Genomic DNA, 25,265 nt, shown 5'->3' with positions numbered 1-25,265 from the left:
TTAAAGCAGTTAATAGTATCATTCTGAGGTGTTTGGAAGTCCAGGTTTCTGGTTTTGCAGTTAGATGACTGTGTTAAATGGCTGGGGTCCAGCAGGGATGTATCCTCAGCCCGACAGAGTTCCAGCATCCACCACCATGTTCTCTAGGGAGGCTTCCTCAGACTTGCCCAAAACCTTGGTACTCTGGGAAAGAGGAGGCAAGGACTCATGTGGGGTTGGCTATTTTCATGGTCAATAGTGAATGGACAAACCAGACCGAGTTATGCACAACGGAGCTGTACCTATCAATAGGCCACAACATGGAGTTTTCCAAGTAAATAAGACCAAATCTTGTTTAGCACTGAGAAACAACCGTCATGTTGTTGCATGTTTGGGTAAGTTCATAACTATTTAATTTTGTTTCAAATTTGTTTACATTTAGTGATGCTCCGTGTTATTAATATTCATCAAGAGTGGTTTTGAAACTATTCTATCTAACCTTTCACAGAAATAGTACTTTTGTCTGAGACCAAAAAGTGCATACAGTATATTTGTCAGTTTGTGAAAACAATAATTTAAACTCACCATTGGGCTTATTATTCAATATGTGGCTCTCATCAGACCCAGTTCTGCTGAGGAATGTCTTTTATAATCCACATGACACCCGGGAACTAAATATAGATTTTAGAGATGGAGTCTGATTTCAGATAAGCTTTATTTCTTTTGATCAGGATTTCCCGGAATTGAGAGGTTTTTTAAGGGAGCAGAGGAAAGAGAAAGCGAGAATAACTCCAATGGGCTGATGACTTAAGAGCTGAGGACTAGAGAGCTGGAGGAATTAGTTGTATTGTTTGTTATGTAATGCAGTTAAGATCCCAATAGAGAAACGAATGAATAATGTAGCTTGGCTAGGCTCTTCCTAATTCTATATTCTGAGACCAGATTTACTGACGGCTATTTAGAAGTTTTGACTGATTCAAGTAGTGCACTCATGGCAAAATAATTTCAGTGTTGGCAGCTCCCTCTCCTTACACACACACACACACACACACACACACACACACACACACACACACACACACACACACACACACACACACACACACACACACACACACACACACACACACACACACACACACACACACACACACACACACACACACCTCTGACTAGCGCTATACCTATTTGCTGACACTGGACATTTTTGACCAAGCACATCTGAGTAGGATTTGACCTGTGAAACGGAGTGTGTGTGTCTAGAACTGAGTTCGTGAGCATTAATTTGCATGTGTGTGTCACCTTCAGTCCTGTCTGTGCCGGAGACCCCTCTGTTGGCTTACAGCGACACACTCTGCAGTGATCTTTTGGCCTTGCTGTTATCTTAACCCCTACCAGGCCCATTTATTAAGAACCCTCCCACTGAGACCCAGATACCTGCACTACATGTGTTACATATCCACCCCCCCCCCCTCTCTTCTTCTCCAGGCTCAGCAGAAAAGCTGACTTACCTCTCTCTCTTTGTCTCACTTTCAGACAGCCAGAGGGAGAGAAAAAAAGGAAGTGTAAAAAAAAGGAAGTGTAGAGCGAGAGAGAGAGAGAATCTGCAGCTTGAGTTGCTGTTTTTGTCTCTCTATCCAGCTAGATTAAGTCTTTGGATGTTGCTACAGTGCTGTCTAACGGTAGTAGCTACACACAGCACACTGGTGCATCGGCCATGACCCAGCCTCACAGCCTCCACACTTCACCTGCTATCATTAATCACCCCTTCTCACCGGTAGTAATTCCACAGGGACGTTTTAGAGCTCATTTGTCAGGGGTTCGTAAAACAATTGCTGACATTAAAAAGGCACACTGTAATATTTCTATGCTCATTTTTTATTTCAAAATACAATAATGAATACAGCTCATTATTAGAGACAAGCATTTCTGGTGTTCGGTGCGAGAGGGGCCTGGTTAGAAACATGCGTCACAGAGGAACAACTGCAGCAAAAACATGCATGACCACACAGAGACAGAGAGACAGAACGCAAAACTCTGGGACTATCCCGGCATTCAGGAGTCCAGCGGAGACGTCAGAGTGAGTGACAGGGGAAATGGAGGTGATGTTTGTTTCATCAGGCTAAATGTATTGATTGTCCCCTAGCCGTCGGTAGCAGTGTGTGTCGGTGTGTGTGTTCGTGTATAAAATTGCAGTACAATATAAATTATTATTATTTGCAATTCTTGAGGTTGCGTTGTAATTAAGTCGGATTGTGACTTAGTTGTGGTCTCTGGTTGTGGCAATAATCTTCCAGACTCATTTCTCTTCCAGCTGATGTCTCAGACTCCTTACATACTGATTTACACACCACACTCGCAATTGCACATAAGTTGAATTCATTTACATTAGCCATTAAGTAAGTCTAGCGTGTACGCCCTACAGGTAGAGATCAGCATTGACCTTCCACTGTTTAATTAATGATCGTTCAGATGTGAGCTCCTCAAACTCAGGCCAACTTCACCAAAGATCAAGCAATGATGGATACAACAGTTTCCACAGCTAGAACAACCACCACGTCATGGCATAAAGTACAAGTCACATGACTGCGTGGTACAAAATTCAACAATGTCAAAGTACAATACTCGACCCAAGAGAAATCTAAAACTAGAACGGCTAGGAGATCTGAGGAGACAAATAAAAAGTAGAAGAGAAAACATGCTTTGGCAGTGAATAACGTAAAGGCAGCCAATGACAGGCAGAGACAGCTAATGACAGGCAGAGACAGCCAATGTCAGGCAGAGACAGCCAATGACAGGCAATGACAGGCAGAGACAGCCAATGACAGGCAAAGACAGCCAATGACAGGCAGAGACAGCCAATGACAGGCAATGACAGGCAGAGACAGCCAATGACAGGCAATGACAGGCAGAGGCAGCCAATGACAGGCAATGACAGGCAGAGACAGGCCAATGACAGGCAGAGACAGGCAGAGACAGCCAATGACAGGCAGAGACAGCCGATGACAGGCAATGACAGGCAGAGACAGCCAATGACAGGCAGAGACAGGCAGAGACAGCCAATGACAGGCAGAGACAGCCGATGACAGGCAATGACAGGCAGAGACAGCCAATGACAGGCAATGACAGGCAGAGACAGCCAGATGAGGTAGGGCACTTCTGGGCACAGAATCAGCATGGCCCCTGGCTTTAGCCCTTTAAACCACATCAGACAGTACCAGAGGCACCCAGTCATATAACTACAGTTACACTCCCATAGCCTGTCTGCTCCCCCAACAATGTCTGTTGAAAAAAATTACAAAGCCAAGACTTTTAGACACAAGGAGCAAATGAAGACGACATATTACAAACCGTGTCTACAATAAATAATGTTACTCATTTGCCGTTGGGATGTTGTTGAGCAATTCCAACGTTCACCTGTCCTTTTGGATACTTTTTGTGATCCTTCCCAGACTTGCATACATGATCACGCGCTCATGATAATGTAATTAAAGCCCTTACGTCTCTGGAGGTAGTTTGAAACGCAATGGGTGGAACGTGGAATGATTGATTGTGTAGCAATTACATCTCACGTTGTCTCCCAAATACAATCACAACCAAGTGCAATGCTCATTCAGCTAAATATGTAACGTCCGAAGAACATCCCAGATCAATTACCTCAGAGGAGAGAGGTCCCATACATTCGAACATTGATCGTTTAAGACGGCGAGGACCAAAACCTGAATTAGCGACAGCAATCAAAGCACACCTCTAGAGTACAACTAGGTATTAGGACAAAACTTAGAAATATATGTATCTGTATAGAAATGTTACTCTTATCTTACCTTTTTTTTCCTGTTTTCCCTGAAAGTGCTCAGCTTGTGTGTATGTGTAGGCCTCTTTGTGTGTACTTCCGACGTGCAAAACAGCTACGTGGCTCGTATGTGGTGGTCGAAGCTTACGCGTTGGTTCGCGTATAGTCAATGTGTCTGCGTGCTCACTTGAGTGTCACGGGTTACTGCAGGCGGACAAAAGGGGGACATCATTTGGGGATTGGGCTTTTTGTGCAATGTGTATTACAATATCATCAAAGACCAATAGATTAATGATCCATCCATCATCGTAGGCAGAATTGTGCCCGTCATAATGTGTGCAAAAAAAAATATCATGCTAATATATGATGCAGTAGTAACTTAGTATGAGGAAGCAACACAGGATAAAATATCATATTGGAGGTGAAGCAAGGGTTCAGAAGGGTTGGCGACAGATAGAATCATCTCTGGCTTCAAACACTCTAAGGACACTCAAACGCATATTCACACAGGTGTATACACCCACACCGCCCGCAGTGACATCTGAAGGTCATTCACAAGCTTATACCCTTGTACATAAAAAACGAACACACACAGACAAAAACAATCCATCCATACCATTCGCACACAGAATGGTTGTCATTTTGGACACACACTACTATTTGTCAGAAAAAAACAGGGAACTTTTTTTGCCCCAGCCATCGCTAAGTAATGGGATAGAGCAGGAAAAAGAGAGAGAGTCAGAGAGCAAGAGAGAGAGAGAGCAAGAGAGAGGGAGAGAGGTAGAGAGAGAGAGAGAGAGAGAGAGAGAGAGAGAGAGAGAGAGAGAGAGAGAGAGAGAGATGGCGAGAGAGAGAGATAGAGAGAGAGAGAGAGCGGGATCTTTCCCAGTAATCACGGGTGTTTTAATTTGTGCCAGTTTGCTACAGTAGGAAAATAATCCTGCAGTGGCAGGACATGTTAATTATTATGTGGATCATCATGAATTGATATTTCTCTTGGAGTTGATACATTTTTCGTAGGAAAATCTGGGAAAATCTGGTCTAAAATGTCCAAGTGTAAATTACTTCAGAACCCTTTTTAAACCTCAAATACAGTACACATTTTGAATGTCCTGCATTGTACTTCACATGTCCTACGTCTGTATTTTAAGAGAGACTAGAAGCGAGGAAAAAGGGGAAAGAGGAATGTCGTTTGGGGGCTGCCGTCCACTAGCCTCCTCCGCCTTTTGTGGCTTCTTGTCAAAGCAGAGAGAAGATAAGATGGCCGACTGAAGACAGAGGCAGGGGTGGCGTGGGTGGCGTGGCTGGCGGCTGGGGCTTCCCACAACGGCAATTTTGTTTGGCTGGACAAGGGGAGGGAAGGAGGGGGCGTGGGGTGAGGCAGATGCTGGACAAGGATTCAAGGAAGGGTCGCTATACATCTTCAGGCAGGAATGCTTTCCTGGAGGTTATGGTTCATCGTAAACAGATGGGCAGGGAAAGAAGAGAGCAGAGATATATATGAGCTCAGCGATACAGTACATATAGTACATCACATCCAGCTATTGAACATGTACAAGGAAACAGCACCCCTAAGATCAACACACTGAAGAATAAAGTCACGTGAGGGTAGAAGACAAGATGGTTTAAACGTCTAGATCAGTGCTTTCTAAAGTAGGCAATGGTTGTCTTTCCAACCGGCCTTGTTTTTAAAAATCTGATTTCCATGCCATTGTTGTTGTACATTATTTACATCCCACTGTTAGGACCAGGGGGAAAAGTCGGGGACTAACTTGTATAATCCCATACACCAAACACAGACTGCACCACACACACCCATCACCACACCACATTGGCTAGGGCCACAACGCAAACACAGCAATAGCTACTGTGCAGAAACAGGCAGGGTTGGATCTCTCATGGAGTTAGTGTGGGAAACAGGTTAGATACGAGTCACTCAAAACCTAGTAAAAAACATGCAAACACATTGCCCTGAGACATGGCTGTAGACTCCCATAGCCTGCAAAAACAAAAAGCTGTGACACGTGCTTAGTCCCTTTGTAGATGCTCTAAAGACCATCTACTGTCTACTATCAGTAATATTTCAACCAACTATCTACTAACCCTATCTCTAACTTAACTCTTATAGTAGCCCTAAACGTAACACTTACCCTAATCCTAATCCTAGCCCTAAACTTAACCCTTATTCTAAACCTAACCTTAACCCGAGCAAGCAGTTTCTTATCAACAGACGGTTTGCTGATAGTGTGACCATGAAAATCCAGGCCTATCCAAATAAAGTAGGGCCGAAATTCATCCTGGGACCTTGCATGGCGGAGTCTACAGCCACGTGTCAGGTCAAACAAACACCTGACTGCAAACCAATGGACAAAAATCGAACTTGAGATACAGTGAGAACACGCAACTTTTCCTTCCCCCATCAATCGTGTTCGACGACAGATTTGTGCAGAAAAGTTCTGTGTTTGTATCTGAAGTTAGGATTGAGCCCCCTACAGACTTTCAGAATCAGAACCGATCCGATCTAAGGCCTGGAAGAGAGATCATCAGGTAGAAAATAAGTTGAAGGTAGAAGGGAGAGCAGACCAGAGGGGGAAAGGTAGGATAGGATTGACCGTTCTATTGGATGAGATCAGGACAGAGGTTGTGTCTCAACAGTCCTTTCCATGTCTCCCGTCCTTCACGGCCACTGATACATGAGACGACAGCACACTGTTTTAATCTATTGTCATTTCACATCAGTGGTCATACAGGACATGAGCCAAGGACACACTGCTATTATCGTAGCTAAATATCAAACAGAATTGGAAGTTCCCATCACCATGGTAACGAGAGAGCGGGATAAACAGCAAGGTTTGGGGAAGAAGGCCATAAGTTGCCACTTCTTCTTGGGTAACGGGGGTCACATGACCAGCACAAAACACCAATCACAGATTGTTACCAGCGTGAGGGAGTGGGTGTGGCTCCAGCGAACCTTGGGCCTCCAGGACCATGCAGGCCGGTTATAGCTGCCTGGCTCATGGCAATATACACACATACACATGGGGCACGCGCATGCACGCACGCGCACACACGCACACACGCACACACACACACACACACACACACACACACACACACACACACACACACACACACACACACACACACACACACACACACACACACACACACACACACACACACATAAAAACGCAGACACACATACCGGCAGGAACACACATTCAACACAAAGAAGAATAAAAGAAGGGGAAGAGGGGATATTTGTCAGCCTTGTTCAACCATTGTCAGGATGTTTTAAGAGAAATGTATGAATCCACTTTACACCGGACATATTTCTGGCACGTGTTTCCCATAGCATCTATATTTTGTGACGTTTCTGGGGTTATTCCAGAATGTTGTGACTTGTTAGGTATAAATGATGGACCACCCTCGTCAGCGCACATACGTACAGCTGAAAGAGAAAGCTAATTGAAGTAGATTTTAAGACTCTCCAGTTTTGCCTCAAAGGCATTGCCTCAAGTAGATGATAGAAGACGAGAGCGAGAGCGCTAGAGAGAAGGACAAACAGCAAAGAGAAATTAAAGAAAGAAAGAAAGAGGAGGATAGCGCAAATCCAGGGACGCGTCATTGGAATATCACAACCTTGGAGAAAGAGTCCTAGAGCAAAGCAAAATACAGATGTAGGATTTTAATATGATCACCCTGTTGCAGCACAACTTTCCCGGAAATGCAGGAAATGTTACACTTGTGCTGTATTTGAGGTTTAAGTGTAATTTCCACTTAGAAATGTCAAACTTGATTTTCCCTTACACATATGTAAAACTCCAGAAGAATGTCCAACTTCCCATTTCCTGTTGCTGCAGAATTATTTTCATGCGGCAGCAAACTGGCTCAAATCAAGATCCTACATCTGTAGAGGTATCGAGGAAGACATAGGACGGCTAAAGAAGAAGACATCACATCAAGAGAATTTCAACAAAAGGGCGGTTCTCACTTGGTTCCCTCCTCGGTGCCCCCCTCTGCATCCAGCTTGCCTTCTTCCTCCATCTTCTGCTCGTCAGAGATGAGCTCCTGTTTCTTGTGGCGCCTTATACACTTCACCACCACCATGGACAGGATGAGCAGAGCCAGCGCACCGCCGACTGATGCCCCGATCGCCACCGCTATTGTCGAGTCCCGAGGGGGAGGCACTGTGGGGCGGATTTAACCAGTGTGAGGCGGATTTAACTAGTGTGAGGACACAACAAAAAATCAATCACTTAGATCATGTATTTTCAGACTCGCGAAGCAACAGCACAGTAACTTGCCCCCTGTCCCTCTTCCTGCTCCCCGCCTTGCCCCCTGTCCCTCTTCCTGCTCCCCGCCTTGCCCCCTGTCCCTCTTCTTGCTGCCCGCCTTGCCCCCTGTCCCTCTTCTTGCTGCCCGCCTTGCCCCCTGTCCCTCTTCTTGCTGCCCGCCTTGCCCCCTGTCCCTCTTCTTGCTGCCCGCCTTGCCCCCTGTCCCTCTTCTTGCTGCCCGCCTTGCCCCCTGTCCCTCTTCCTGCTCCCCGCCTTGCCCCCTGTCCCTCGTCCTGCCCCCGCCTTGCCGCCTGTCCCTCGTCCTGCCCCCCGCCTTGTCCCCTGTCCCTCTTCTTGCTCCCCGCCTTGTCCCCTGTCCCTCGTCCTGCCCCCCGCCTTGCCCCCTGTCCCTCTCTTCCTGCCCCCGCCTTGCCGCCTGTCCCCCTGTCGTCCTGCCCCCGCCTTGTCCCCTGTCCCTCTTCCTGCTCCCCCGCCTTGCCCCCCTGCCCCCCTGCCTTGCCCCCTGTCCCTCTTCCTGCTCCCCGCCTTGCCCCCTGTCCCTCGTCCTGCCCCCTGCCTTGCCCCCTGTCCCTCTTCTTGCTCCCCGCCTTGCCCCCTGTCCCTCTTCCTGCTCCCTGCCTTGCCCCCTGTCCCTCGTCCTGCCCCCCGCCTTGCCCCCTGTCCCTCTTCTTGCTCCCCACCTTGCCCCCTGTCCCTCTTCCTGCTCCCTGCCTTGCCCCCTGTCCCTCGTCCTGCCCACCGCCTTGCCCCCTGTCCCACTTCTTGCTCCCCGCCTTGCCCCCTGTCCCTCTTCCTGCTCCCTGCCTTGCCCCCTGTCCCTCTTCTTGCTGCCCGCCATTCCCCCTGTCCCTCTTCTTGCTCCCCGCCTTGCCCCCTGTCCCTCGTCCTGCCCCCCGCCTTGCCCCCTGTCCCTCGTCCTGCCCCCCGCCTTGTCCCCTGTCCCTCTTCCTGCTCCCTGCCTTGCTCCCTGCCTTGCCCCCTGTCCCTCTTCGCCCCCTGCCTTGCCCCCTGTCCTGCTCCCCGCCTTGCCCCCTGTCCCTCGTCCTGCTCCCCGCCTTGCCCCCTGTCCCTCGTCCTGCTCCCCGCCTTGACCCCTGTCCCTCGTCCTGCTCCCTGCCTTGCCCCCTGTCCCTTGTCCTGCTCCCCGCCTTGCCCCTGTCCCTCGTCCTACTCCCCGCCTTGCCCCCTGTCCCTTGTCCTGCTCCCCGCCTTGACCCCTGTCCATCGTCCTGCTCCCCGCCTTGCCCCCTGTCCCTCGTCCTGCTCCCCGCCTTGCCCCCTGTCCCTCGTCCTGCTCCCCGCCTTGCCCCCTGTCCCTCGTCCTGCTCCCCCGCCTATCCCCCTGTCCCTCGTCCTGCTCCCCGCCTTTCCCCCTGTCCCTCGTCCTGCTCCCCGCCTTGCCCCCTGTCCCTCGTCCTGCTCCCCGCCTTGCCCCCTGTCCCTCGTCCTGCTCCCCGCCTATCCCCCTGTCCCTCGTCCTGCTCCCCGCCTTGCCCCCTGTCCCTCGCCCTGCTTCCCGCCTTGACCCCTGTCCCTCGTCCTGCTCCCCGCCTATCCCCCTGTCCCTCGTCCTGCTCCCCGCCTTGCCCCCTGTCCCTCGTCCTGCTCCCCGCCTATCCCCCTGTCCCTCGTCCTGCTCCCCGCCTATCCCCCTGCCCTTACATTCTGTGACGACAAACATGTTGATGATTCCGTGGCCCTGGATGCGGTCAGGGGGGTTACGGACGTAGCAGTTATAGACTCCCTCGTCCGACAGCTGGACATCAGAGAGGATGATCGACAAGTCGTTCTTTTCCAGGTTACCCACAAACTGCACCCGGTCACTGAACCGGTCTGTCCGCATGGGCATCATCCCCTTCTTATAGGTCATGAACTGGAGGAGAGAGGAGGAAGAAGAGAGTGATTAGCAGAATGATTATTGTTATTGAACCCAGGACTCCCTGGAAAACAGTGGCAATTATTACTGAGAACAGATGTCGGATCTTCCTTTCTTCACTCTTTTTGTTATTGAGAATTTTCCTGCACTGCAGGAAATCCAGATGAGCTTTGTGATTTACATACATTCACTGAAAACCTGCAATAATACACGGTTATATTAACAGTATTGCACTTTTCATGTACTGCAGTCTAATTTTGTCCAGCTCATAGCCTAACCACTGATGAAGCAACATTATGGGCCTAACGTTAAAATCCTGTTGCGGCAGGATTATTTTGCTACGGCAATGCTGAACAAATTAAGATCCTACATCTGTAGACTATCCTGGCTAAATAAATAAAAGTCAAATGAAAGACGTCGAAATAGTTGGAGAAAGCATGGCTTTCAGAAAAGCAGATCGGAGACAGGAGAGAGAGAGAGGAGAGGGAGTTGACACCGGAAACGTAAGGAGGATGGAGAATATAAAATAAAAAATATTTGTCTTACTGTAGATCATGGCAGAGTGAAGAAACAGCCAGGCGTATGGTGTCCATTTTAGCCTTACATCTTACCCCTCCTTGAGCCAGTCCTCACCTTCCTTGAGTCAATCTGAGACTGAGGGTGTCCTGAAATGGAAACTGTGCATCTGCCGGACATTGACACAAGACAAGGGCAGACACACAGTCTGGTCTCTCACCATCTCCTCAGTCTCGTTGGTGTTCTCCTGGTAGGTCCAGTTCATGGCAAACTTGTTGACGTCCACCTTGTAGCAGGAGGTGAAGATGCACTGGATCCTCACCATGGTGCCGTTCAGGACGTTGATGCGGTTATGGACCAGGACATCCATAGTGGACGCAGGGCAGGCTGGGGGAAGGAGGGAGACGGAGGGGATTGGTTAAGAGACACACAGATCGGCTACACATGGACGTGTGGGTGTTGATTGTTTACCGTTCCGCAGGAAGGAGTGAGTTCATTCAGGAGAAAGAGCATTCCGATCGTCACATAAACAAACGTTTAGAATTAGATTAGATTAGAATAATGCTTTAGCAGGGGTGTTCTGGACGCTCGTTGTCCTCGCAACCTGGGAGGCATTGTGCAGCACAGAACCAGAACCGTAGCCACATCTCGGTATGCACACAGTGACTCACTCCTGCTCCAGGTTACTCCTAACGCAGCTTCCAGACACACCTTGCATTTCCTCCGCATTGCCCTGAACCATACCGAAAGGAGCATGTCAACGAACGCTTTAGACAGCATTTTGAACAGCCGTTTGAAACAGCGGTTCAGCTGTATAGGCACAGAGGAATTCTTCCCGGTAATTCTGCCCTGTAAATTGTTTCACTCATAGGTATAATGGAAATCATTGTTTGCGAATTGGCGTTTTGTTGCGGCGATGGCTTATGCATGAGCATTGGCTAAAGCTGCCAAAAACGAGTCTGGCTGAATCTCCTGAATACATAACTCATTGAGGCATTGAGGTAGAACTGTGCTGTATACCTGTGTGTGCCTATAGTGCTGTGTCTGTGTACTGCGTATGATGACAATGCACAGTATTAGTGTGAACATTAGCACGTCTGTTTGTTTCTGTGTGTGTTTGTGTGTGTTGTGTGTGTGCTGGGCAGGCACCAGAACGAATAGGTTGGAAGGGCCTTTGATATCCATAGGTGGGCACATCTTTTCACGGGTCCTCCTATGTGTGCACCCGCTTGCTTGCGTTGGAAAGATTTTTCAAATAAACTGAAAAAAACTGGCTTTGTTTACAATGTGTGAGGTGAATAAAATATTACTGAGAACCTCAGCTCAGCATTTCAAATCATTGTCACGGGGTTAGTCATAAAAATCTGAAGTCAAATGACAAAAATATAAAAGTAGAAATTAAACTAAGGCCATATGGACACGTTGATACACTGTGGTCCATTGGCGGCTAAAGAAATTAGCATTCATCTCTCTACTCTGCCTCCCTTTGACTTGAGCTATTGATAGTGCAAAAATGTATCAAATCATCAACTGGGTCCGGCAATAAGCTGTCGTTTGCGAACTTGTAGCATTGTATCAACTAGCCCCTTCCAGACTCTCAGAGTTTCCCACGCCAGTGAGCTTGGGACAGACAGCGATTCTTATAACGTTTCCAATGGGATCATCCGCTCATGATACTTTGAATTTCCGACCAAGGCTTGGTGATCGAGGACAGGAGTGTTGGAAAGAGTTTTCAAAAATACTGAGGAACTATCATTCGCAATGGGAAAAAAAACAGACTTCGTTTACAACGTGTGATGTGAAGAAAAGATTACTGAGAAGATGGGCTTATTAGTGGTGGATGTGGTGAGTTAAGACATCAGAAATCAGACATTGCCAAATGGGCATTTTCCTGCAGGCCAGGAAAATTACTGTAATTAATACATGCATTAACAGAAATTACTGTAATTAATACATGCATTAACAGAAATTACTGTAACCGTGCTCCCTCTGCTGTTTTCTGAAGTCCATGATCAGCTCTTTCGTTTTGTTGAGGGAGATTTTCCTGGCACCACTCTGTCAGTGCCTGCACGTCCTCCCTGTAGGCTGTTTCATCATTGTTGGTCATCAGGCCTACTAAATTAAATCAAATAAAAGTTGATTTGTCACGTGCACCGAATACTACAGGTGTAGGTAGACCTTACAGTGAAATGCTTACTTACAGGCTATTAGGTGAACAATAGGTAAGTAAAGAAATAAAAACAACAGTAAAAAGACAGGGAAAAAGAACAGTAACGAGGCTATATACAGCAGCAAGGCTATAACAGTAGCGAGGCTACATACAGACACTGGTTAGTCGGGCTGATTGAGGTAGTATGTACATGTACTATGCATATATGATAAACAGAGAGCAGCAGTAGCGTAAAAGAGGCGTTGGCGGGTGGTGGGTGGCGGGACACAATGCAGATAGCCCTGCCAGCCAATGTGCGGGAGCACTGGTTGGTCGGGCCAATTGAGGTAGTATGTACATGAATGTATAGTTAAAGTGACTATGCATATATGATAAACAGAGAGTAGCAGCTGCATAAAAGAGGGGTTGGGGGGGTACACAATGCAAATAGTCCGGGTAGCCATTTGATTACCTGTTCAGGAATTGTAATGCTTGGGGGTAAAAACTGTTGAGAAGCCTTTTTGTCCTAGACATGGCATTCCGTTACCACTTGCCATGCGGAAGTAGAGAGAATAGTCTATGACTGGGGTGGCTGGGGTCTGTGACAATTGTTAGGGCCTTCCTCTTACACCGCCTGGGCACTACCCTCTGTAGTGCCTTGCGGTCGGAGGCCGAAGCAATTGTCGTACCAGGCAGTAATGCATCCTGTCAGGATGCTCTCGGGATGCTCTCGATGTTGCAGCTGTAGAACCTGTTGAGGATCTGAGGATCCATGGCAAATCTTTTTAGTTGCCTGAGGTGGAATAGGCTTTGTCGTGCCCTCTTCAGAACTGTCTTGGTGTGTTTGGACCATTCTAGTTTGTCGGTGATATGGACACCAATGAACTTGAAGCTCTCAACCTTCTCCACGACAGTCCCGTCGATGAGAATGGGGGTGTGCTCGGTCCTCCTTTTCCTGTAGTTCACAATCATCTCCTTAGTTTTGGTTACGTTGAGGGATAGGTTGTTATTCTGGCACCACCTGGCCAGGTCTCTGATCTCCTTCCTATAGGCTTTCTCGTCGTTGTCGGTGATCAGGCCTACCTAACACTGTTGTGTTGTCTGCAAACTTAATGATGGTGTTGGAGTCGTGCCTGGCCAACAGGGAGTACAGGAGCGGACTGAGCACGCACCCCTGGGGGGCTCCAGTGTTGAGGAGCACTGTGGCAGATGTGTTGCTATCTACCCTCACCACTTGGGGGCGGCCCGTCAGGAAGTCCAGGATCCAGTTGCAGAAGGAGGTGGTTGGTCCCAGGATCCTTAGCTAAATGATGAGCTTTGAGAGTACTATGGTTTTGAATGCTGAGCTGTAGTCAATGAATAGCACTCTCACATAGGTGTTCCTTCTGTCCAAGTGGGAAAGGGCAGTATGGAATGCAATAGAGAAGACATCATCTGTGGATCTGTTCGAGCGGTATGCAAATTGGAGTGGGTCTAGGGTTTCTGGTATAATGGTGTTGATGTGAGCCATGACCAGCCTTTCAAAGCACTTCATAGCTACGGAAATGAGTGCTACGAGTCTGTTGTCATTTAGGCAGGTTGCCTTTGTGTTCCTGGGCACAGGGACTATGGTGGTCTGCTTGAAACATGTTGGTATTACAGACTCAATCAAGGACATGTTGAAAATGTCAGTGAAGACACCTGCCAGTTGGTCAGCACATGCCCGGACAACACATCCTGGTAATCCGTTTGGCTCTGTAGCCTTGTGAATGTTGACCTGTTTAAAGGTCTTACTAACGTCGACTACAAAGAGCATGATCACACAGTCGTCCGGAATAGCTGATGCTCTCATGCATGCATCAGTGTTGCTTACCTCGAAAGCTAGCATAGAAGTGATTTAGCTTGTCTTGTAGGCTCGTGTCATTGGGCAGGTCGCGACTGTGCTTCCCTTTGTAGTCTGTAATAGTTTGCAAGCCCTGCCACATAACGAGCATCAGAGCCGGTGTAGTACGATTCAATCTTAGCCCTGTATTGACGCTTTGCCTGTTTGATGGTTCGTCAGAGGGCATAGCAGGATTTCTTATAAGCTTCCGGGTTAGAGTTCCGCACCTTGAAAGCGGCAGATCTACCCTTTAGCTCAGTGCGAATGTTGCCTGTAATCCATGGCTTCTGGTTGGAGTATGTACATACAGTCACTGTCGGGACGATGTCCTCAATGCACATATTGATAAAGCCAGTGATGGAAAAATCCCGGAACAGATTCCAGTCTGTGCGAGGGTTAACACGCTTAAATGTCTGACTCAAGTCGGCCACGGAGAATGAGAGCCAACAGTCCTTGGGAGCGGGCACTAGGTTATCCTCAAAACGGGCAAAGACGGTGTTTAGCTTGTCTGGGATTAAGACGTCATTGTCTTATCATATCCGCGATATGGCTGGCTTTCCCTTTGTAATCCGTGATTGTCTGTAGACTGCCACATACGTCTCTTCTCTGAACCGTTGCATTGTGACACTTTGTCTCTATACTGGCATTTTGCCTGTTTGATTGCCTTACGGAGGGAATAACTTCACTGTTTGTATTCAACCATATTCCCGGTCCCCTTGCCATCTTGAGGCATGGATTCCGATTGGTCAGACCAGCATTGACTGGACCTTAGCACGGGTACTTCTTGTTTGAGTTTCCGCCTATAGGAAGGGAAGAGCAAAATGGGGTTGTGATCTGATTTGCCAAATGCGAGTAGAAGTGATCTAATGTTTTTCGAGTACTACAGTCAATGACTTGATAGAACTTCGGTAACGTTTTCCTCAAATTTGCTTTGTTAAATACACCAGCTACAATAAATTCAGCCTCAGGATATGTTTTTTCCAGTTTACATAAAGTCCTGTGTAGTTCCTTGAGGGCTGTCGTGGTATTGGTTTGAGGGGGAATATACATGGCTGTGACTATAACCGAAGATAATTATCTTGGGAGGTAATACGTTCGGCATTTGATTGTGAGGTATTCTAGGTTGGGTGAACAAAATGACTAGAGTTTCTGTAAGTTATCACAACCACACCATGAGTAGTGTATCATGAAACATACACATCCGCCTTTCTTCATCCTGGAGAGTTCTTTATTCCTATCTGCGTGATCAGAAGTGTGATGAGAACTGAGAACCCAGCTGGCTGTTTGGATGGGGACAGTATATCCCGAGAGAGCAATGTTTCCGTGAAACAGAGTATGTTACAGTCCCTGATGTCTCTCTGAAAGGAGTCAGAATAGAAGTCCACTCCGAATACCTCTTCTCCATCCTATTCCTGGTCATAATGCTGGTGAGTTAACGCCACTCTGATATCCAAAAGTTCTTACCGGCTGTATGTAATAACACAAAAAAAAATTCTGGTCTAATAATGTAAGAAACAACCCACACAAAAAAAATACTGCAAAGTTGTTTAAGAGCTAGAAGCAGAGCTGCCATGTCTGTCTTACTTTTGGAAAAAGAAGCCATATCTGTGCCACACACCCCTCCCTTTCTTCTTGTTGCAACATTTTACATTATTCCCAAGACACATTATCTTCACACCTATTTTAGATGCTTTTCACTGACTGCCGCAACTCAATCAGCTCGACATATTGCAACATGCACTGCCCAAATTGCGGGCTTCCCAAATAGGCATAGGCCTACACACGTGTGATTTGAAACAATCCACAGTAATTTTGGCGAGTGAGCCCGCTCGCTTCACCTCTTCATCTCTGCTGAACTCTCTCATCAGAGAAAGCATTGAATGAGCGAAACAGTGCCCCCATCTGTCTTACTATATGTAGCCAATGTGTCTAATGCTGTCTGGACAGAATTAGTATGACATGCCATCCTCTTTTGGTCCAGACAGCATCAAATTCATGGTCTATACATACTGAGACAGAGGGGCGCTGTTTTGCTCGGTCGGATGCTTTATCTGAGATTGATGCGTCTTTCTGTCAGCGCACGTCTCGGTCAAATAAATCTTTATTTCAATATTTTTATTTGGACGGGCAAGGAGGTACAGTAGGACCCCCTAAGGGTGCCCTGTGTGTGCATGCGTGTGTGTGTTCTGTGAGTGCCTCAGTGGGATGTGTGTGTATTGGTCTGAGTGTGGCTGTTAGTGAGTGCAAGCACGTGCATGATGCCGGGGTGGGATGGGTGTGTTGGCTCTGCACCATTCGTTCCCTCTGCAGTCTGCCGAGTTTTGTGTTCCTGGACAAGCTCCCACTGCTGCTGCACTCACTCTTCATCGTACCGGGTCTCTGCTGCAGATAGACCTTCTACGCTCTCTCTCTCTCTCTCTCTCTCTCTCTCTCTCTCTCTCTCTCTCCCTCTCCCTCTCTCTCTCTCTCTCTCTCTCACTCTCTCTCACTGTTTGTGTGCTGTAGTGGTGCAGTTAGTGTCCTGTCCCTCGGCTCCCTCACTTCCTCCCTGTCCTCTTGCCTTCCCTCCCCACCCCTCCCTTCCTCTCTCTGAATCAGGTGTCCTCTGGAAGTACTGCAGCACAGCACCTTCTTAGAGAGGGGGGGGAGACAAACAGGCTGACATCCCACAATATACATACAAACATGACGCACCCCCATGCGCACACATATGCTCACATATCGACCCATAGCTACACATTGGCAAAACATATGCAAGTTGTACGTCACACACAGCACACAGCACACAGCCCACAGCACATGTACTTGCAGAGTCATCACTCAGCCCTGCGCGCTAGTATTTACTAGTGTTATGTGAATGTCTTCCCAGCCTATGCCTTGTCCGTGTATATTTCCAATGAGCTATATACAGATGATCTTAATTTGAGCCTGTTTGCTACAGCAGAAAAAATAACCCTGCATCAACAGGAAACAGTAAGGGGTTGATACAATTTCAAGTCTGCTTGTATTTTTAAAGTGGAAATTACAAACTTTAGAAGCCTTTTCAAACCTCAAATACCCTACAAGGTTACATTTTCTGCCGTGTAGGGAAATTATTCAGCAACAAAAGAGTAATCAAATTAAGATCGTACACTGTACTGTATATTGTGCATCTATAAGGGGAGTACATTCCCACACCGAGGAGGGGGGGTTAATTTACAGTGTGTCCATCACATCCTTACACTGTACATACACAATCAGATGATCCCATCCATGCTCAGCCAGCTGGCATGTCTTAACGACGCTCAAAGTCTACATAATGGGAAGTAATTGGAAGCTAATGTAGCTCACTGCCAACACTAAGAGATTAGCTAACCGAACTTGAGTAGCACTTGGTTCTGCAGTAATTTAAAGGGGGAGTCCAACGAAAGTCTTGTGCAAGAGGCTTTGGTTGGGAAAGTTACATCATGTCAGTAGGGAGCACATGCATGAGGAGTTGACGTTGATCATACACGAACATTGCCTGGCTCGAAACTCTGACGCACTTCATCACCGCTGAAGGTGATCTCTGAGTTAAACGCTATCTTGAACAAATGTACATGTTTTCCGTACGTGTCACTGGGAGTTAAGAGTATGTCTGATGCCAACATCATTGTCTAAAACTATAGGCCGATACACACACATGTTGAACGATAATACCACAATATGTGTAGCACTCTGAGAGAGATTGTCTCATCCTATAAGGCAAGTGTGTCAATAGTGTGTAACACCCATGTGACCGTTTGCTTATGCTGCACTACTTCATCTGCGATCACAAGGCAGGAAATACTGCAGTGTAGCGCCCTCTCCCTCCCTCCTCCCTTCTTCACTCTCACACCCTCTCTGTCTTTCAGCTAATTTTTTCCCCCAGAGCCTCGAGGTCATTGTAAAAGAGAAGGTAAGGACGAGATGCTCTGCGGTGCTGTAGAAACGACTTTCAAATGTCATTGGATTGCTGGGAGGCAGCTAAATACATACGGTCGCACACACACACACACACACACACACACACACACACACACACACACACACACACACACACACACACACACACACACACACACACACACACACACACACACACACACACACACACACACACACACACACACACACACACTCACACACAAACACTGCACCAAGATAACTTCACATCAAGATGTGTTCTCTACATTTAACATCACATATGAAAGGTTACAGTCTTAGACAAAAGGTTTCCAAAAGGGTTCTTTGGCTGTCCCCACAGGTGAACCCTTTTTGGTTCATTCTAAAAACCCTCCGTGCAAAGGGTTCTACATGAAACCCAAAAGGGTTCAACCTAGAACCAAAAAGGGTTATTCAAAGGGTTATCCTACGGGGAACGCCGAAGAACACTTTTAGGTTCTAGATAGCACCTGTTATTTTTTAAGAGTGTAAATGCAAAACTGCACTACTACACCTATCATTTCAGATGCAGCTGTGACGCTAGCCTAAACACTAATAGCACGGGAGAGAATGCAAGCTTTTGTTGAGATTCTACCATGCCGCCTCCACTAAACTGTGTGTTTTGCGGGGAGAGTGGGATTGTAGTTTCCTGTGGTTTCTTAGCTAACAGGACATTGCATTCATCCACTGTGTGTGTGCGTGCGTGCGTGTGTCTGGGTGTGTGAGCATACATGTGTGTAGAACACACTATCTACCGAGAGAGTGTTCATATATGTTCTTCGTAGCCGTCGATTTACCACCACAAATTGATGCTGGCACTAAGACCGCACTCAATGAGCTGAATACGGCCATATAAGCAAACAGGAAAACACTCATCCAGAGTCGGCGCTCCTAGTGGCCGGGGACTTTAATGCAGTTTTACCTCATTTCTATCAGCATGGTAAATGTGCAACCAGAGGGAAAAAAACTCTTAGACCACCTTTACTCCACACACAGAGACGCGTACAAAGCTCTCCCTCACCCTCCATTTGGCCAATCTGACCATAAATCTATCCTCCTGATTCCTGCTTACAAGCAAAAATTAAAGCAAAGCGTCAATACAGGACTAAGATCGAATCGTACTTCACGGGCTCGGATGTGGCAGGGCTTGCAAACTATTACAGACTACAAAGGGAAGCACAGCCGAGAGAGCTGCCCAGTGGCACAAGCCTACCGGACTAGTTAAATGCCTTCTATGCTCGCTTCAAGGCAAATAACACTGAAACATGCATGAGAGCACCAGCTGATCCAGACAACTGTTTGATCACGCTCTCAGCAGCCGATGTGAGTAAGACCTTTGAACAGGTTAACGTTCACATGGCCGCTGGGCCAGACGAATTACCAGGACGTGTGCTCCAAGCAGGCGCTGACCAACTGTCAAGTGTCTTCGTTGACATTTTCAACCGCTCCCTGTCTGAGTCTGTAATACCAAGATGTTTCAAGCAGACCACAATAGTCCCTGTGCCCAAGAACACTAAGGTAACCTGCCTAAATGACTACCGACCCGTAGCACTCACGTCTGTAGCCGTGAAGTGCTTTGAAAGGCATGGCTCACATCAACACCATTGTCCCAGAAACCCTAGACCCACACCAATTTGCAAACCGCCCCAACAGATCCACAGATGATGCAATCTCTATTGCACTCTACACTGCCCTTTTACACCTAACACCTATGTGAGAATGCTATTCATTGACGACAGCTCAGCATTCAACACCATAGTGCCCTCAACGTTCATCACTAAGCTAAGGACTCTAGGACTACACACCTCCCTCTGTAACTGAATCCTGGACTTCCTGACAGGCTTCCCCCAGGTGGTAAGGGTAGGTAACAACACATCCGCCACGCTGATCCTCAACACGGGGACTCCCAGGGGTGCATGCTCAGTACCCTCCTGTACTCCCTGTTCACTCATGACTACACAGCCAGGCACGACTCCAAAACCATCATTATGTTTTCAGATCACCAACAACGATGAGACAGCCTATAGGGAGGAGGTCAGAGACCTGGCTGTGTGGTGCCAGAAGGTCATGACAAAGGTGATGATTGTGGACTACAGGAAAATGAGGACTGAGCACACCCCCATTCTCATCGACAGGGCTGTAGTGGAGCAGGTTGAGAGCTTCAATTCCTTGGTGTCCACATCACCAACAAACTAACATGGTCCAAGCACACCAAGACAGTCGTGAAGAGGGCACTCAGGTGACTGAAAAGATTTGTCATGGGTCCTCAGATCCTCAAAAGTTTCTACAGCTGCACCATCGAGAGCATCCTGATGGGTTGCATCACTGCCTGGTATGGCAACTGCTCAGCTTCCGACCTGAAGGTGTTACAGAGGGTAGTGTGTTCACCACTGGGGCCATGCTTCCTGCAATCCAGAACCTCTATACCAGGCGGTGTCAGAGGAAGGCCCTAAAAATTGTCAAAGAATCCAGCCACCCCAGTCATAGATTGTTCTCTCTGCTACTGCACACCAAGCGGTACCGGAGCGTCAAGTCTAGGTCCAAGAGGTATCTAAACAGCTTCTACCCCCAAGCCACAAGACTACTGAACATCTAATCAAATGGCTACCCAGAATATTTGCATTACCCCCTCCCCCCAACTTATTTTACGCTGCTGCTACTCTCAAACTTAATGGTTCAATGTGTGTGTGTGTGTGTGTGTGTGTGTGTGTGTGTGTGTGTGTGTGTGTGTGTGTGTGTGTGTGTGTGTGTGTGTGTGTGTGTGTGTGTGCGTGCGTGCGTGTGTGTGTGTCTGTGTGTGCGTGTGTGAGAATACTTGTGTGCATAGGATTTTAAAGAGGTATGTCAGTGTTAGGAAATGTCACGAACTAACAGACATCCCCAATCCACTGAGACTGTGGTTCTGCCTCTGCTCTTTCACCAGGTTCAAGATTAGTTCCGACCAGAGACATGTATTTTGAGAGTTTGGCAAACTTTTAGTATTTTCTTTTTCATTCTAATTCTAGGCATTCAAGTTACATAGCGTTATTTAAATATTCGCCATGTAAAGTAATGGGGTGTTATGTCTGACATAGCTACCATAGAATTTGTGCGTTTTCTGCAAATGTACCATAATGCAGAAACCTCAAGGGCACAACTTTCCAAACACTACCTCCCTGCTGACAATGTGGTTGATGGACCAGGTTGTCTCATAGACCGTGACCTCCCTGTGACCTCGGGTGCCCGTTAGCTGCCCAGTGATACATAGCCCCGAATAAAAGTGACTGCCAATGTCCTCGGTCCTATGTGTGTTCAGTGTGAATGTGTGTGTGTGTGTGTGTGTGTGTGTGTGTGTGTGTGTGTGTGTGTGTGTGTGTGTGTGTGTGTGTGTGTGTGTGTGTGTGTGTGTGTGTGTGTGTGTGTGTGTGTGTGTGTGTGTGTGTGTGTGTGTGTGTGTTCAGTGTGAATGTGTGTGTGTGTGTGTGTGTTTGGCTGTAGGCAATGGCTCAGTATACTCAATGACTGGTGAGTTCAATAGGGGAAAGGATGATGTGGTGTAATACATTACTGAGGGACTGGCCTTAATATGCTGGTCATAATGTTTTTACGTTTGGCTTGATGGAGGTAACAGTGGTCAAAATGTATTGCATCTCTGTCTTTTTATGGCTGAGGTACGTGTCTTTGATGTGACACATGGCACAATATTAGGTGAACCTGCTGACAGGCAAGGTCATGATGCAGGAGTCTATGGGATCACAAGCGACACCCCGCACCACGCCTGTACCTTACAGATTTACCTAATCATGTACCCGACAGCATCCCTTCCGTGACGGAGCAGCTACTCCTACTCTCGGCTTCCTCACATTCAAAAGGATCAGCCTCATGGCACTATCCTGAGAATGAGAATGTATGATCTATCCTACGAAATAAATGCTGCCAGCTCCAAACTAAAATGCTGCATAGCCACGGTATGGTACAGGCTACAGTCTGGGCTATACAGCGGCTGTGGATTAGCCTGCCCCCTTGTGGATGAAATTATAAAGTGCACTCAAAGATCCCAATACCGAATGGATAATACAAATTATCTTGGTTGTTAGTCATCCAGTGTAGACTAGTCCTCTATATCAATCATCCATACTGTTGTTAAATAGCATTTGTGAGCTCCTAAACGTCTATGATTACCAATTGCTCCTTGAAACAGCATGAGAGGATGTGTATGTGAGCTCAGCATGCCAGCATTGCTTGCTAGGCATTGCTGCTGGTCTATGAAGTACAATGTCTGCGTGGCACTGTCTCCCCCTGGTGTCGAAGTCTAGGAGGTGCAGCAGCATGACAATATTATGACCGTTCTAATATGGTGAAGGTTTCAGAGGCTGGTGTGGTATTAGTCATCTCTTCTGCTGCATACTGCACAAGGACCAGACAGTGTGAACCAGATGACACACACACACACACACACACACACACACACACACACACACACACACACACACACACACACACACACAGTTGCTTCATCACAACAGTTTGAAAGTGTTAGTCTATAGACACTGCAGGGTAATGCTATTTTTTCCAAAATATATTTTCCATATTTTTAACCTACTTTTTATTTGTAATATTCTACAACATTATGATAACACAGATATCAACAGGCACGTGTGGAACATAACGGTATAGGCTACTGCATAGGCTTAATGGTGGCATGGCATCAACATTACTACAGGTCGTGATATTCATCTCATGAGCTGTCATTACGCATCCGTAGCCTGTTGCCAAGCAGGCCTCTGCTGAGCACAAAACAGAGCTTTCACTATCCATCTTTAACTGAGTGCTATTTGGGATACCAATAATAAAGTGTAGGCTATGTAAATGAACGAGAAATATAGGCTAAACTAGTGAGGCAATGTGAATAGATTGTTGTATCCGCCCAGATGTGCTAAACTCAGTTTAGGCTTCGTCATAGCCAGTTGACCGAGGCATAGCAAGCTGCCAGTCACGCTTAGACCCGCTATTATGAGAAAACACTATGAAGATTTATTTATTTTAAATTGAGGATAAACGACAATTTCTTTCAGATTCAAGGCCTGTTTACAAATAGCCTGTACGCAAGGCGATGTTGCTAGTGATGCGTCTCTAGTGCAGAGATGATGGAGACACGCAGTGTCCGTGCGTCAGCGTCCACCCACTCCACCCCGCACCTGCATCAGCAGAGAGAGCATCACTGGATCTGCCTGAGCCCTGATACTTACACGACTGTTACACATTCTGAATAAGCTATAGGTAGATAGCGGGCCAATAATAAATCCCTACGTTGTTTCGGTTTTTCCTCGATATAGATCAGGCGTTGGGACACTGGAATTACGCTTATTGTGATTCACTACATTTGTCTCTGGAGTAAAAAAAAAAAGAAAACATTGTTTAGTCTACTGTTATGGTTACTTGACAGAGTCTGTTGACATAGCATACAGGCGTATTAGATATCATTACTAATGGCGAGGGTAAAGTGTTAACCTTGGAGGTGAGGAAGTTGGTCATTTATAGTGATGACAAGCGGCGGATTTCGTGAGCCACCAGTCTATTAATTAGGTAGCCTACCATAATCATACAGGATTTCAGGAATATCTAAATGTCGCTCATCTACACACGCACACAAACACACGCACACTTACACACACAACGCGGGAGAAAACGGAGCACATTTGATCCAAGTGAGTACAATTGCGCCTCTGTCACTCATCTTTCCAAATATCGATCCGCTGTTAACTTTACATTAGACGCTTCTGTTGTAGCCTACTTACCCATATTATAAACCATCAATCCCACGATGCTCAGATTGATAGCTGGCATCCACGTCTTATTTCGCTTTTGTAATGTAAAATGCATTGTATCTCCTTGTAGTAAAACGTCACGATATATAATAAAATAGAAATGTCGTAAAATCTTCCTTTTTACTTTAGAAAAAATCTTAAAATATGTGTTCTTTTTTCAGTGCTATGATATGGCTGGCAGTGACTGTAGCTGTAGAAATAGTTGATTATATGGTTGTGGGTGTCTCTCAAAAGAAGGCAGGGAGGTTGGAAATGGAATCAAATCCCCTACTCGTATCTCCCTCCCTCTCCAGCTCTCCATTTCCCCCTTTCATATCTCCTATTTCAATGAACAAATATTAAACTACATTTACTCGCAATGATCTACCGTTTCAACTTAACAGAATCATTTGGAAAAGCACTTGATGTTCATAACTCACTGATGCCCTTAGATAAACTACTGGGATCTAATCATACAGTATAATCGCGTCTTTCCTTGTTTGTTTGATCGGGCTCAAAATAGAAGCACATCACATGTGTCGACTCTCATTCTCCCATGAAGTAGACTATGTGGATCATGCTTTCAGTATAGGTGATGAATATAAATATGGAATATAAATATGCTATAGGCTAGCTAACGGAAACAATCATACTGATCTCCCATTATCTCTGTGTGTCCGAGACCAGGGATTTGACAACTTTTCCTTGGGGGACCGACAGCAGTTCTATGTACTTGACCTATTCCACAGTTATTGACACACCTGATTCAACTTGTCAACTAATCATCAAGCCCTTGAAAAGATGAATCAGGTCAGCAAAACTGTGAAACGTCTGGGGGGGTCTGTCTGTCTGTCTGTCTGTCTGTCTGTGTGAGTGATAGTCTTTGCATTGGACTGTGTTTTAGTCTTTGTGTGTTAACCCCTTTTTTCTTTTCACTGCTGCATCTCTCTCTCTCTCTCTCTCTCTCTCTCTCTCCCTCCCCCTCTCTCTCTCTCTCTCTCTCTCCTCTCTCTCTCCTCTCTCTCTCTCTCTCTCTCTCCCCCTCTCTCTCTCTCTCCCCCTCTC

At 46.8% G+C, this 25,265-nt stretch overlaps 1 protein-coding gene across 2 annotated transcripts; it reads right to left on the bottom strand.

The window, feature by feature from the left end:
- Nucleotides 1-2,913: 2,913 nt before the first annotated feature.
- Nucleotides 2,914-24,433, bottom strand: LOC118385728 (sodium channel subunit beta-2-like). Of its 2 annotated transcripts, XM_035772945.2 has the most exons (6): nt 24,192-24,433; nt 10,683-10,849; nt 9,733-9,943; nt 7,767-7,962; nt 6,711-6,781; nt 2,914-5,213 (listed from the first exon to the last, which is right to left on the bottom strand). In XM_035772945.2, the coding sequence occupies exons 1-5, from the start codon at nt 24,274-24,276 to the stop codon at nt 6,772-6,774; spliced, it is 669 nt and encodes a 222-aa protein (XP_035628838.1). In that variant the 5' UTR covers nt 24,277-24,433; the 3' UTR covers nt 2,914-5,213; nt 6,711-6,771. The 2 variants fall into 2 exon arrangements, with proteins under 2 accessions (XP_035628838.1, XP_035628830.1); XM_035772937.2 differs by lacking the exon at nt 6,711-6,781.
- Between the last annotated feature and the right edge of the window lie 832 nt (nt 24,434-25,265).

This window comes from Oncorhynchus keta, chromosome 1, assembly GCF_023373465.1.
Source record: "Oncorhynchus keta strain PuntledgeMale-10-30-2019 chromosome 1, Oket_V2, whole genome shotgun sequence".
NCBI lineage: Eukaryota > Metazoa > Chordata > Actinopteri > Salmoniformes > Salmonidae > Oncorhynchus > Oncorhynchus keta.
This window is presented reverse-complemented; position numbering and strand designations above follow the sequence as displayed.

Excerpts from the sequence above, each read along its gene's own strand:
- LOC118385728 (XM_035772937.2), bottom strand. The coding sequence starts at position 24,276 with ATGCATTTTACATTACAAAAGCGAAATAAGACGTGGATGCCAGCTATC. Across the intron at positions 10,850-24,191 it reads ATTGATGGTTTATAATATGG|CCTGCCCTGCGTCCACTATG; the intron begins GTAAGTAGGCTA and ends TCCTTCCCCCAG. Across the intron at positions 5,214-7,766 it reads GGCACCGAGGAGGGAACCAA|GAAAGCATTCCTGCCTGAAG; the intron begins GTGAGAACCGCC and ends CATAACCTCCAG.